The sequence below is a fragment of the Gymnoscopelus braueri genome (assembly GCF_963280865.1).
Source record: "Gymnoscopelus braueri genome assembly, chromosome: 23".
NCBI classification, from domain to species: Eukaryota; Metazoa; Chordata; class Actinopteri; order Myctophiformes; family Myctophidae; genus Gymnoscopelus; species Gymnoscopelus braueri.
Genome location: NC_137625.1, coordinates 10,978,030 through 10,993,456, shown reverse-complemented (window position 1 = coordinate 10,993,456; position 15,427 = coordinate 10,978,030). Strand labels below are relative to the sequence as shown.

The 15,427-nt window shown below is 44.1% G+C and overlaps 1 protein-coding gene across 1 annotated transcript in view; it reads right to left on the bottom strand.

The window, feature by feature from the left end:
- Positions 1–523: 523 nt before the first annotated feature.
- LOC308079533 (uncharacterized protein) overlaps positions 524–15,427 on the bottom strand; it is a gene marked incomplete at both ends in the record, with an annotated part of 31,124 nt that continues 16,220 nt past the window's right edge. Inside the window, 4 exons of the mRNA XM_080421083.1 lie at positions 524–848; positions 1,193–1,378; positions 2,013–2,166; positions 3,386–3,577. Coding sequence (XP_080277209.1) covers positions 524–848; positions 1,193–1,378; positions 2,013–2,166; positions 3,386–3,577 — 857 coding nt within the window. The remainder of the gene's footprint in view (positions 849–1,192; positions 1,379–2,012; positions 2,167–3,385; positions 3,578–15,427) is intronic.

The window sequence follows — 15,427 nt, the reverse complement described above, 5'->3', positions numbered from 1 at the left end:
AACATTAAGACTTCGCGTTTCAACAAAGGTGTAATCGAAGCCCCCTTCAGTGACATCGAAGTCCCCTTCACAGTGACATTGCACGTCTTCCAACCATGCCTCAAGATGTCCTCAGAGTGTTTTTCAGAGTGTCCAAGCAGGCCAAGTATCTGGACACGTTTCTCACAAGCTGTTCCTCGTGCTTCCTCCTCTGACTTGATTGTGTGATAACACAACGACAGAAATCCTTCCCTCTGGGTGCCTGGTGGCTCAGCCAGCTATAGTGAACGTGCAAAATGCACAACTATATTCTCCAAGTGAGCACAAGGACCCGGGCTCGATTACGACCCCATCTTGTTTCTCCTCTCTTTCTCTGCCCTTGGTTTCCTGTCTCTCTACTCTGACCTATTTAAAATAAAGCATAGAAATGTTAAAAAAAACAGAAGAAGAAAACAGTCTCTCAAATCTGCTGTCGATGTTAACCAGGCTTCCTCGTCGTCCACTTTTAATACAACTTGGCGTGTGTAGTGGCCGAACAATCTCCCTACTGCCATGGTCGCTGTTGGTTTGAGTTAGGGTTGTGGTAAACAGGTGCAGGGGCGTGGTTAGGGTAGGGAGGCGCGGCAGAGGCATTAGCATTGGGCGGGTAACTGGAGGCCGGGTAGGGCGCCATTATATGCGTCTGTGGCTGAGCGGCTGTGTTGGAGGACGAGGGGGTGGAAGCGGAGGGGAGGTGGAGGTACATGGGAGCAGAGGGGGCAGACGGTGCTGTCGGGGTGGGTACTCGCTGCAGGACAACGTGGGGGTAGAGCTGGGAGTCCGAGCGGTACAGGCCAGGGAGCGGCGCCTTCAACAAACTCTCTTGACTCCTGGAAGAAAAGAGAGAAGTGAGAGAGAGAGCAGAAGGATTGTTGTTATTCAACACATTTCAAAGCATTTAATTTCTTTGATTTCTTATTTTTGACTGTACAAGACAGTTTAGAAGGTTGAGGGGGAGACAGTGTAGGTGTGTAGGATAAGACACATTAGGAAGGCAGTGGTGGGATTCAATCCTAAGCCATCCAGATGTGGGGGTCTCATCCACTCAGCCACCGAAAGACATGATATAATATCCTTTTAACTCCATTTGGAGCCCCGGCCCACAGGTTGAGAACCAGTTGGCAGGGATTGGCATCAGACCCCAAACAGTAGGCATCAGTCTATTCATGGTTACCTCTGGTATCCTCTGTTCTCGTATCCAGTGAGTCCTCCAGTCAGGTAGAGGGGGCAGTCAGGGGCCAGCCGAGGGTCCATCCGCTGAGAGAGATGGAAGATCTTCGGAGCTGGGAACGCATCCCAGTCCCCCTCCTCCCTCTCCAGCCAACACTCACTACGCCGGGCTGACCGCGTCTCTCGACGCCTGGACACACACACACACACACACACACACACAAACAAACACGCACACGCACACACACACACACACACACACACACACACACACACACACACACACACACACACACACACACACACACACACACACACACACACACACACACACACACACACACACACGCACACACACACACACACGCCAGAGAGACACGTGTGTCATGATACCTTAATTACAAACATCCGTCATCCATCCGTATGTTTTGAACACATACACAGGACCACAATGGAAACAAGCACTCAGGAATTTTAGTGTTATCCTTTTAGCATTATTGTATAACTGTACCTCTGTATTTAATAAAGTATTAATAGTAGCAACTATTAATAAAGTATTCAATCAATCAATCAAACAAACAAACAGTAGCCTATATCAAGATGCTCTATACAGCAAAAATAAATAAATATAAATAAAACAATATCAGCAGACATGACAAGATCCTTGTTACAGCTTGATTTCTACTTTGTGCATTGAACAAAAGCACACAGTAGACATTGTGCTGTTCCGTCACACTCTGGGCCGGAAACCCCACCCCCGATCCCCTGAGGGTGACATACTGTAAGAGCAAAATGGCCACCGTGTGAACACGGTCAATCCCCACCTGGTCCGTCCCTCTCTCTTGGCACGATCTCGGCCATTGCGTTCCTGAAGACAGCAGATGAGGAAGGACAAGGACATGGCCAAGATGACGATTCCGCTGACCACCGAGGCCAACACCGCCACGCGCAGACCCCTGTCCTCTGGCCTGGGGATGGCTATGGCAGGAGTGGGAGTGATGGGTCAGCGGAAAAGACAAAAAGAATAAGGGAGTTCTTAAAACATAATGTGTCTTTTATCCTACAGTATGGTGTTTCTGCTATGTGATTTATTGGATACTGTACATTGAAGAGTGACTAGTGGACATGACATGTGATGTAGGCCTACTATGACATGGGCTGGATAAACTCGTGAGCCCTGTATGTGTCTTCATCCAGTGATCCATGGAGCACCAATGTGTCCGTTTTAATATAGAAGTTTTAATTTCTAATGGAGCGAGTAGTTCTTTTGATGTACAGTATCTTTAGATTTAAATGATGAAAAAAAAACATCTTTCAACAAACGGAAAAACTAAGTAGCAGGATCAATAGTTTATTTGTACCTGGCCTTCTTGAATACAGTGGAAACGTCATGTGTAAACTCTCCAGACAGCAAGACGCTGATCTCACCTGACATTTGACCAACTAGGAATGTTCCTGAGCAGTACTGGGTTGTACAAGTTCACCAAGTATGCTTACATACTGTACAAGCTGGCCGTTGTTGTGAATGAAATGCTTATATTCATGAGAAAATTGCAGTCACTTTTGAAGTGGCAGCTACAATCAGGTCGGCTAGGTTATTCTTGTCCAACTCAGGTGTTCTTATGGAATCATTGTGATTGGAATGTTTTCCTTGAAATCTGGTTTATTTGGTTGTGTCATTCACTTGAGTAAAAATCCAACATGAGAAAAGTAAGGACAATTATTATCAAGCAAGTGTGTATCAAGGTCCTTTTTAGGTATGAGAGTAAATACCAAGCTCTTTCACCACATAATGTAAGCGATGATTACCCCAAGATAGACTTTACTATACTATACTACAGCCACATGGTTTTTACTGACTTTGTGCCGATCTACACTCAAACTTTGTGACACTCACACCACAAAATGTGGAATCCCAATTTCATATGCATTAGGCCACAGACCCGCCATTTTTCTTTCTTATCTCTGAACCCCCCAGTAAAATCTTCAGTGTTACGTTAACTCAGAGTGTGTACAAAATGGAACTGACTCAAGTACTGGGGTTGAGTACTTTGTCTATACCACTGGAAATCACCTGGAGAAGATGAGGACTGTTGGGTTGGACCAAAGGCCTGCATCCCCCCCCCCCCCGGAGCCTCCATGGCACAGGATTGGAGGACCTCTGCAGTAAAATCCTCAGCTATAAGCTGGAATTTACCTTCACAGACGGGCAGGTAGTTGCTCCACTGCGGCTTGCCGTTCCTGATGCTGCAGTAGATCTTGTCACTGCCGACCAGCTGGTATCCCTCGCGGCACCAGAACGCCAACACGCTGCCAACCGACATGCCCATGCCACTCTCCACGTAGAAGGACCCGCGACGCGGCGGAAGAACGGCTACGCATGACAAACCTGAGGAGAAAGGGCATTGACAGTGATATAGGTGAGGTGGAGACAAAGAGGCTGTGTCTCTCTGCCTCGGTGTCTCTCTCTGGCTGTCTCTCTCTGACAGACAGGGGTATCTCAGGTCAGAGTATCTCTTCCCTCTGCTGGGAAACAGATCATAAGTTACAGCAGGATGAACAAACAGAAAGAAAGACAAGAACCAGAAACGGCTTCTATTTTAGTCTTTTTTTTGCATGCTACAGTACACAAGCGGCTGCAGGGCCCTCGTGACACAGCAGCTATTGTTGGAACAACACTGCAGGCAGGCGCTGGGAAGCTGTTCTATGCTCCTGGTCCCACAGGGAGCAAAAGGTTCCTACTATTACCATAATGTTACTGTGTTTGTCATATAGGGCACTGGGCAGTGGTTCTAAAAGTGGGGTCCGGGGAGCCCCAGCAGGGATTCTTGAGGGGGCTCTAGGGGTCACCAGCAAAATGAGGAGCAGTTTGAGCAGTTTTTCAGCTGCTATTCGAAATGAGCTGATCTACAAGCTGACAACTCATCACATCGCGACGCATTGTGAGCTTGTATATCTGCTAGAGAACATTTTTGACAAATGTTTACAAACTCATGGGGGTTGCTGGCACAAAATATTTTGTTAATTCAACTGAGTTTACAAATGTTACCAAATGCAAACTTATTTGGTTACATTGTTATCAAGAGATTAGAATATATATTTACTGTTGACTTTTCTAATTGTTTTTATATCAAGGGCATGTGTGATCCTGCTGTTTGCTGCGTCAGTATTACTGTAATCACACTACTGTGCGTGCGAGCGTGTGTGAGTGTGTGTGTGTGTGTGTGTGTGTGTGTGTGTGTGTGTGTGTGAGTGTGTGTGTGTGTGTGTGTGTGTGTGTGTGTGTGTGTGTGTGTGTGTGTGTGTGTGTGTGCGTGTGCGTGTGCGTGTGCGTGTGCGTGTGCGTGCGTGTGCGTGGGTGTGTGTGTCTGTGTGAGAGAAATATGTCATGATTGAGCAAAACCCCAGGAGCGTGCAAGCTGCTCTCAGCTGATTAGGAGCGACAGATGGGTGGATTTCTGCAGTGGTGAAAAGAGAGAGAGAGAGAGAGAGAATCCCATGATCCTGTGTAGAGATGACAGCATTTCTCATCTCCTGTGTGTGTGTGTGTGTCTCTCTCACACGTGCACACACCAAGGCACACACACACACTATACACGTGCATTACTTGTGCAGTATGTATGTGGAAACAAGTACCGTATGACATCCAGATCCTAAAGGGGAAAATAAAAGCCACTCTATTACCCCCACAGAGGCCTCTGTGTGTGTGTGTGTGTGTGTGTGTGTGTGTGTGTGTGTGTGTGTGTGTGTGTGTGTGTGTGTGTGTGTGTGTGGGGGGGGGAGTGAGTGAGTGAGCGAGCGAGTGTGTGTGTGTGTGTGTGTGTGTGTGTGCACGCATGCGCGTGCGTGTGCGTGTGCGTGTGTGTGCGAGTGTGTGCGTACACTTGACTCTGTTCTCTTGCACTGACAGGTGTACCTCTGAGACATCTACGTACTGTACATCGGTACACAGCAAAATCTTCAGAGAGTGTACAAATGGATCCAATTGTACAGTAGAGTTAAATGAACACAGAGGATTTGTACAGCGTAGGAAAGAAAGAAAGAAAGAAAGAAAGAAAGAAAGCACAATACTAATACCATATAATCATATGGAAATTACTTAAAATGAGAAAAGGTCTGAAAGTGAAAAGGTGACTATGACCATACGACAGACTGTATCTCCTGTCATAGGCTACTGTACCTTTGTTTGGACCATAACAAAGTCACATAAATGCTTCGTATAACAACAATGTTATTTCCCTACAGTGTTGGCAGTGTAGCCAAATGCAAGGCACATATCTGTGTTGTGAAAAGAAAACTTTTTTTACATGCATGCATGCACTGCATTGCTATTATATTTACTTTTTGTTCAAGTTTTTTCGTTCAAATAGCAGTGTAGCCAAATATAACCAGGTATGGGTCTCTACAATAGAATAAAATAAAATAAAATACATTTTACATCACACAATGAAACAAAACAAGGAACAAGCAGTTAGGATCCTTACAAATTCTACTGAGAAATCTGCCTAGGTTAATTTCAAAACACTCGGAAATGTTAATGTATGAATTTCACATGACTATAGATATAGGTTTCCTGTTTGTAAACATGAGAGGATGATGCGCGCGCAGTGGCGGGATGAGCCTGTAGAGGGCGCTATTACCCGCAGCAGCTCTGGCCATTGTACATTCAGAAAATAAATGGTCTTCACCAGGTTTAATGAAAGTAGATTAAATGATGCAGTTTGTAATATCTTCTTTACTCAATAAAAATGATTTGTCGAAAGTTGGATCTGTTTGTATATAATAGCAGCATTATGCCTATTATGCCTATAATAGCAGCATTATGCCTATCTAAATCCCGAAAATAACGAGAGAGTGAATGGCGCTTCCGGTTCGTTCTCCCCCGCGCATGCGCAGATTGCGCACTCTGCTCTGTGATGACGTCGCGCGGAAACCCATCTATACTGGCGGGCCATAAATAATATATTTTAGGAAGGAAGCCGCGGGCCATATCAAATCTGCCCTTTTGCCAAATTGTCCTCCGGGCCAGATGTTGGACATGCCTGTCCTAATCACACTCTATTTAAGCCCTGTTTTTTCCTCTGCTCTCTGCTCTCTGTGTCCAGTGGCGGTTTAACCCTTCGTGGTGCCCGGTGCTTGGACCCGAGTGTTTTGTCAACAGGCGGCTTCTAAATTTCGCGTTTTTTTTTTCACGCCATTTGGTGCCCCCCCCAAGGTTGGTGCCCTGTGCTTCAGCACCTCAAGCCCGTTGGATAAGCCACCACTGTCTGTGTCCTGTGTGTCACTGTGCCTGCATATGTGTTCCTGCTCACCTGTCCACCAGTATTTGTTCAGCCTACTTATTTTGACCAATGACTTTGTTCGCCTGACATTTGTTGGGTTATTTCACCAGGGGTTTTCCCTATTGGATAATGTTCATTGGCTTAGTTACAACCGTTTTTTTAATCTGTGCTTCCTCTATTAAACCCCTGTTTAAAGCTCATTCAGACACAATCTACTTTTGAGTCTAAAACTTTATCTTGGCAGATGATCATACTGTAAATCGTCCCTATATTTAGTTTCAGTAAAGTTTTAGTTTATTTATTTGCACATAGCTAAAACACATGAGAAAAAAGACTAGATGCTTTAGAAAAAAGTAAGGTACAGTAACAACAGATAAGAAAGATAATAACCCAAACAGGCTTATCAGGTGGCCTCATAGAGTTATAATATATCGGGTGGCCTTCCTAGGAAGTAGGAAACCTAAAAAATTACAAAATAATACAGAAGTACTAAAGCATGCTGATAAAAAAAAGTTTGAGTGGTGCAATCAAGCAACAGCAAGGCAACACTTATTCCACTTTTGACATCACAGCCTTGAGTATGGAAAATGTTGGGGGCTGTTCAAAAACTGTATCCAAAATATATGTAACATATTTAGTGTTTATGCTCTTTCACATTAGTTGAATTTTCTTTTTTTTAAATGAGCTGTTGATATTTCTTTCCTTTCTTTTGCGTTTCCATTAATTTAAGCTAGTTTACATCCAAATGAGCATGTTGAATCGGTGGTGGGTGAGGATCTATTCCCTTTGCCAGTTTGCATATCTGGTCTGCTGAGAATCAGGCAGCACACACAGAAACGATAGTGTGAATTGTGTGCACAGGCCTATGTATGGACACTCATGACAACTCCTTTCAGGAGCGACGGTTCATCATCAAAGCTGCTGCTATACATGGACTATGATGGGGATGGCGTGTAGGTCTGTTGTGGCTGGAAAGTTTGGCCTTGTACTCAGACCTCTCTGTCACTCACTCTACTTCTGTTTCTCTGTCTCACTCTCTCTCTTGGATGAAGTGGTGGTCAGCGGACACAATTTGGCAGCCGTCAGGACATGAGGAGGAAGCTACGGGAGGAGATAGAGTTTTTGTGACAGACGGTGTAACTGTTCACGTGTGTGGCTGCGGCACCCCAACGGACAGAAGTGTAAGCGCTTTTGGAGGTACCGCTCTATAGAAGCCCCTCAACATGCGATTCCAATTTGGGGATGAATGGATGTTCCGTGACAGGGAGAGAGAGAAAGAAAGAAAGAAAGAAAGAGAGAGAGAGGGGGATGAGAGATAAATAGTGGGAATAGAGTATTTTCTTTTACCGGAGCTTATTAAGCTGAGTCATCATAGGAATTAAGTCAGGAATGTTGCCTCTGCGTCGCACGTGCGCGCGCGCGCGCACGCACGCACGCACACACATACACACACACACACACACACACACACACACACACACACACACACACACACACACACACACACACACACACACACACACACACACACACAATTGAATGCACACACGTGGCTGAGAGGATCTCTTTAGCTCTGAAAAGGCAAATTAAATATTAAGGATGTTACGTGACGGTATGGACTAAGAGAGCTGTGTGATGGAGGTGTTTTAGAACCTACATGTATGTGTATGCGCACGCACACACACACACACACACACACACACACACACACACACACACACACACACACACACACACACACACACACACACACACACACACACACACACACACACACACACACACACACAGAAGACACACACACACACACACACAACACACACACACACACACACACACACACACACACACACACACACACACACAGAAGTTTCATGAGGTTAAGGTGGGGGGTGTGCGTGTGCGTGCGTGCACACTTGAGCACACTAGTGCATGTGTGTTGACTTTTTGGTTTGTTTGGCTAAACTCTATTGGTTCTGTTCTCATTCTGCAAAGCTTAGCTGTCATAGCAGGGAACTGTGGGACGGCATTCAGAGAGCATCCAATGTGCTGCCAATGTGCCTCGGGGACGCCAACCTGGCAACCCGTCTCGGCAGGCAAAAAGATCCATTCTTGTCTGTTTTTCTCCATCTATCCCTCCTCCCTCGCTGTTTCTCTCTCTTTTGCTTTCTCGTCTTCTCTCTCCTCCCCTGGACGCTGTCAGGAAAGCTCTCAGAATAGTTTGTGATTAAAAAAAGATTATGCTCCCCGCTTTAAAGATTCACTGTTGCACCTGCTGATGCAGATAAATGCACGGCACGCGGATGCATGGTATACGCGAATGTGTACACACACACACACACACACACACACACACACACACACACACACACACACACACACACACGCGCACACACACACACACACACACACACACACACACACACACACACACACACACACACACACACACACACACACACACACACACAGACACACACACACACACACACACACACACACACACACACACACACACACACACACACACACACACGTTTGGCTGGACAGGCCTGAGACTTCTGTTCTCACCACAGAGACCATTCCACCCCCCACCCCGCCCCCCCCCTCTGTAAACCATCCCTCCATCTCTCTCAGGTCAGCAGGCTGACAACATCTATCTCCCAACTGATATTATGATGCAGTCACTGCCTTTCCAAGATCCTATCAATGATCTCACCAATAATATCTAGTTTTTTTCTCTCTCTCATGGCAGGCACTGGCAGAATAGCAGCAACATGATGTTGTCATTATAATAACAGTAAAAGAAGAAATGTCCTTCGGTACCTGATGAACACTTCCATGAGAGCTGGTATTCTGCTTTTATAGAACTCTTTTGAGCCGTGCACCCAATAAATAGATTATTACTTGTGATGGAATTGTACTTTTGTTTTCTAGTCATAATTATAACAAACAGTGCAACACATTGGTTTGAATCCTACAGTTGCCTTTTCATTAAAGAAGGGAATTCAACGTTTTGCCTGTGCTGCTTGGCTATAGCCTGGGATCAATACAATTTTCGGGTTTCTGATCCGGTCAGAGCGGAAATAACTTAACGTCATCCAATGAAATCCAGTGGAACCAATGACCGGAACCTCCGGCGCTGTGCACCTCCAAAATTATACCCCTAGTTTAAAATGTGTTTAGTTTGGCATAATCTCCGCGGTGGAAAGACCGGTGAGGCAAGGTTAGTGCTTGGCTGAGGTGTGATTGAGCCATATGTGCTGATTGCACAGGATTGGCCGCACCTGTGAGCCTCTGCTCTCCAGAACACTACAGACCCCTTAACAGACGATGTCACACTGATAAGAACCAGTATGCGCGCAACCAGTATGCGCCCAATGAAACCCATTCTGTCAGGTGTCACTAGGACGCGCCTCACTTAGCCTGGGACCAGACGAATCTGCCAGTGCAAAAAAAAAATGCACTCGGCGATTTGGGTCTGGCGTGTCTGGTCTGGTCTGGCTCCATAGAGAATCCATTTCCTGCTCCAGAAGACGGGGGTAACCAATCAGGGCCCAGTATTCAAGTATGGGAGACTGTAATTGGTAGTTGGTTTGTAGGTCTAACCAATTGCGTCGAGAGTCATTGTTTTGATCCCGCCCCCTTGGAAAATAAACGTCCTCACAGAAATACCAGACTCATATCCACGCAGTGATATAGTCTGGCTACGCGAGGCTACGCCTCACTAGCCAACACACAAGAGGCGGTTGGGGTGTGCTGAAACCAGCGCACCCCAAAACAACGTACAGATTGAGAATTGATTGCGTGAAACAATCACCTGTGCGTCCAGTCTCAATGTTGGTAAACAAATAATTGGTCTATAGAGAGTATGCATACATGTATGTGTCACTTTTCCACTGGGACACGCCCCCCTCATCTAGACTGAGTGGCAAACATTGTGCAGCATGGAGCGTTGGAGTTTGGAAGCGCTCGTTGGAAATCACTCAACGGCCCTGCGCACCACCTGTTTCTAAATGTCACATGATGCAGGAGGCAGCAGGACGTTGTGTTATTGAAAACGAGCGCTTCCAAGACAGAAAGTCATAACATGTCTACGGTGGATTTTTATGAAACAAAAACTTTGTCAGTTTCAAGCTTTTCGTACAGCTGCCATGTTGGTGAGTTTAACGTCGTTCAATACAATCAGTTAGGACTTTTCTGTTTGGATGTCAAGGCTAGAAAGTAGTTTTTTGCCACTCAGTAGGCGTTCCGGCATAGCTTCCGGGTACGATGATGTCACACGCATAGCATCTATTCCAAAAATAGCTTGTAGATCTGCTCTTTTGGCTGTTTTTGAGCAATCGTGCCTGACATGCACAACATAGTGACGGCAGATTGAAAGTGGGTAATTCAACTATAATTTCACCAGATAGAAGAACATTCCACTGAGAGAATGTACTTTAACACATTATGTAATGAAAAGAGAGTGAACCAGATGTCCCTTTGTTGCCACTGAGTTGTGCTTCATCACGTGGAATGTCTGAGGTCGTGTGACACAGTGGTTTTCCAAATGGAAAGGAGAGGAAAATGTAATGAAATCTATATATTTCTTATTAAAAATTTATATTCCTAAGGTCATTGTGCCAGTTTAATCACTTTGAACATGGCATCCCTATAACCTGCATGGGCATGTCGTGATGCAACATATCGTGAGCTTGTAGATTGTCTATTCTAGCTATGTACATGTTCCTTTTAAAGCCATTACACAATAGGGAGGCTGCAGCCAGAGGACCCTTGGCATGGAAAGGTTTGGGACCACTGGTGTGACATGCTGTCAAAGATACTATAGCAACACTGGCTGACAGTTCTCTCACTGCAACACCTTCTGTTACAGTAGCATATGCCTCTTTCTCTCTCTCTCTCTCTCTCTCTCTCTCTCTCTCTCTCTCTCTCTCTCTCTCTCTCTCGTCTAATTTTATCCCATCCCTCCCTTTTGTGCCCCTACTGTATCTCCATCTCTATCTTTCCCTCTCTCTATCGTACCCTCTGCGTGAGAGTCTATACCGTATCTATTTCTGTGGTCCCCAGCTTATGCTCTCTAAAACGGCTAATTATCAAATCCCCTTAGCTCTTGCTCTTCTGTGTGTGTGTGTGTGTCTGTGTGTGTGTGTGTGTGTGTGTGTGTGTGTGTGTGTGTGTGTGTGTGTGTGTGTGTGTGTGTGTGTGTGTGTGTGTGTGTGTGTGTGTGTGTGTGTGTGTGTGTGTGTGTGTGTGTACTGTGCATGTGTGTTTTAGAAGGGATTTGAGTGTATATATTTGTGCAGGTAACCTTTTTGTATAATGTGATCCATGAGTGTAAAATGTATAGCCTACACAGCGCTTGACACCCCGTAGCTTGCTGTGCCATCATGCATTTCCTTTAATGTGCCACAGTGAGAGCAGAGGACAGTGCTGTGGTGAGGAGTGAGGACATCGGGGGTTTAATGCATTAACTGGGTCTTTAGTTGGATCTATGGGAGGATAATCTCCTCTGGGTGCTAAGAGTTAAACAGAGCTAGCCAACGAGAGTGGAGCAGAGCAGAGCGAAACATCTCTTATCCATCTGAACTTCTAACTTCCTTTAGGTGACCAGCAGCCATGTGGAGAGAGAAAGATGACATGGAATAATGTAGATGCCATCTTTGCGGTTCACTTTTCCACTTCATTGTGACATACAGTATACTGTATGAAGATATGTCATGATGAAGTGGGAAAGTGTACTGCAAAGAGGCGCTGCTGCCCTGGGACTGACCCTATACCCTCTCACCTGATGAGGGCAGGTCACCAGGAAAAGTTTAAATGGATCAAAGAGCAATGCCTAGTGAAACAGAGAAGAAATACAATTGCTCAAAAGTGTTATGGGTACAAAGATGAATAGTACAGTAGGCCTATATTGCTTAGCAGCTCAGTGGTGTAACTTTTGTTGACATCAAAACTATACCATATAGTCATCATGACATATTTGACATAAGGAACAAATGGAACTTATTGCCCTTGTAGACCGAACAAAAGTAAATTAAAATATTATAATTTCTGGCTGGATTATGGATTGCATTTCCATTATTTTGTTCAGTAACACTTCCTCAAAACATGTTTACCACATATCAGAGAATCATTTAATTATAGCTGCATTACATTCCGGAACACAGTTCAAAGCTTGTGCCAACTTTCATTAGGTGTTTGTGGAGTGTAATTTGAGACAATTCAGTGTGTCTCAAGTTATTGAGTGTGATTTCAAAATAAGTGTCCTACTGGCAATGGGCCTTTTTCTTAAATTAGAAATGCTGTTTTTTTTTGGCTGAGCAGGCCAGAAAGATTTTTTGGGGTGCATTAGTCTATACTGCTCCCACACTACCACCACCCTACTCAACTTGAGAACGTTTTCATTGAAGAGGCTACCTTGGTGATTTTGTTGTGCAAGCAGGGCCACTCTAAACCATGGGAAGGTAATAACTAAGTTGGGGCTGTGCCAAGGCCCATATTGGATTGACAGTCCAAGATAGAATGAGCTCTTTGTGTGGAGCTCACCATCGCTCCACCATGGCTCAGAAGTGACGATATCGTGTACAGAAATACTCCTAGCTTTGTGTATGTGTGCAGAAATACAGATATACAAAAAGAGTGCTTGTGCACTGTGTGTCACTGAAAGAAATACAAACTCCTACAGACCTACAGTACTGTGCTCCAAGTGGATGCGCACATACAGTATTTGTGTGTTTGCCATTAACCGCGTAAGCCCAAATAGCAGATCTACAAGCTCACAATGCATCACATTGCATCTTATTGTGAGCTTGTAGACCTGCTATTTTCACAACATTTAAAAAAGTTTATTTTTCTCCCTTTTTCTTTTTTAAATGCCCAAAATAACAACATGTCGAAAGTGGTTAACAGTATGTCAGGTGAACATTTAATGTCATAGCCAGTGGTTTGAGCAGCCTTATACTGAGTGCACTACAGTACACAGTACAGTACAGTACTACTTGTCAGAGGAATATGATCTAATAATATATGATCCAATAATAATCATTTATATATCACCGTACGGCCTTGCTCAACAAAAAAAAAAGATTTTCAACTGCAAAGTTAGACGGATGTGACACAGTCGCATGTCAAAGTATTAGGCTTAAGAGAAGGAGTAAAGTGACTTTAAGTACGTATGTCTTCCTATTGAAGGATGAAGGCCATCTTTTGCTCTCCAGCACCGTGTTCAGGTTATAGGTTGAGGTATAAATGTGACTGACTCAATGTAAGACTTACATACTGTACGTAAGGCTCAGCTAGTTACTGCACAGACAAATCTAGATTGCTAGGATTTCGCTCTGTGCGGTTCATGTCATGAGAAGGATTTGATGATGGAATAGGAACTACTTTTTCCACAGTAAGCCAGTTAGTGTACTTTTTTTTTTACTGAGATGAAAGGTCAGAAGGTTAGGGTGACATGAAACACTGCTTCCTGTAGTTGAACCCAGTTTGACACTGCAGTAAAACAATCAAATTGTTAAGTGGGCCAGTATGCTTACAGGGGAGTCACAGCTGAACCCATCAGAGTTGTACTCTACGTAAGGCAAACACTAGCCTTCAGGATTGTTCCCATCCTCTCTACATAGTGAATTTCACATTCTTCCCTCTGGTCGACAGTTTAAAACACCAAGGTTGTTTGCACCGTTTGCTTGACCACAAATGCTCAGGACGTTATTTAGGTAGCATGTTGTTTAGACAGATGCTAGGTTTGATGTTTACCTGGTATCCTAGTTACATCGCAGCACTTTATTGTTTTCTTTGCACTCTGTTTACTTGACCAGTTACGCTGTTGTTGGTTGACTAGGGTTCATGCCACTTTCTCTGATATTTGCACTTTGTAAGTCACTCTGGATGAGAGCATTATGCTGCCAAATGCCTACATTAGAAAGGTGTGTGACTGGAGGATTTAAAAAGCACTTAATCTTACATCTATAATTGCATTACTTAAAAGCATATAGGATGTAACTTTGCCCTGCAGTTTACATAACAAAACAGTATACATTTTGCGCCCACCATTTCCCTCTATACCAGCAGTTATCAGTCACAAAGTAGTGTGGTGGTGTTTCCTACAGAAACACATTGCCCTCTCACTGTATTTTGGTGTTTTCACTGTTTGTTTTGTTAGCCCAAAAGCATCCCTGTCTACCAAAACAAACAATATAAATACAAAAAAATAAATATATATACTGTATATATGTTTGTTCTATGTATTGTTCTAAGTTGTCCTACAGTATGTTGCATAATGTCTTTATGTTACCTTAACTAGTGGCACCAATTACACACCCAAAGGCCCAGAGCTACTTGTGATGTCATGGGTTCGGGTCCAGCTTGTGATCTGTGTCCCATATACCCCCCCCCCCCAGTCTTTCTCTCCATCCTCTCTGTTTCCAGTCAGTCTTCATTGTGCATTACAGTAAAAGCAAAAAAAATGCCCTAGAATAAACTTAACCAAACCTTAAAAGGACTTGGTCGATTGTCCAGTTGGACTAATAGTGCATGTAAAGTAAGTCTGTGATATAGTGAGCTTTCCTTCTGGGGACAACTGAATCAATATGAGAAACCTGATTAATTCCCTTCCCGGAAAAGCCACCAGCTAGGATTCCAACGCAAGAGACAGAGTAACTCACTTACACTTGTCACTGGTATCCTGCAAAAATACATTTGTTGGGTTTTGTATTAATAGAGATTTACATTGTTCCCACAGGAAAAAAACATGTTTTACAATTCTCTGAGACCAAACCAAAGCTAAATACAAACATAATAAACAACTAACTGTGTTAAATATATGAAGCCAAATATATAGGCGACAATAATAATTGTAAGTTGTTAAAAAACCTTTGATGATAAAAGGCTTCTGCTTAATGGAAATACAGGAGAACTCAGTCTAGAAACTGGATGTTGCTAAGTCATTTTTG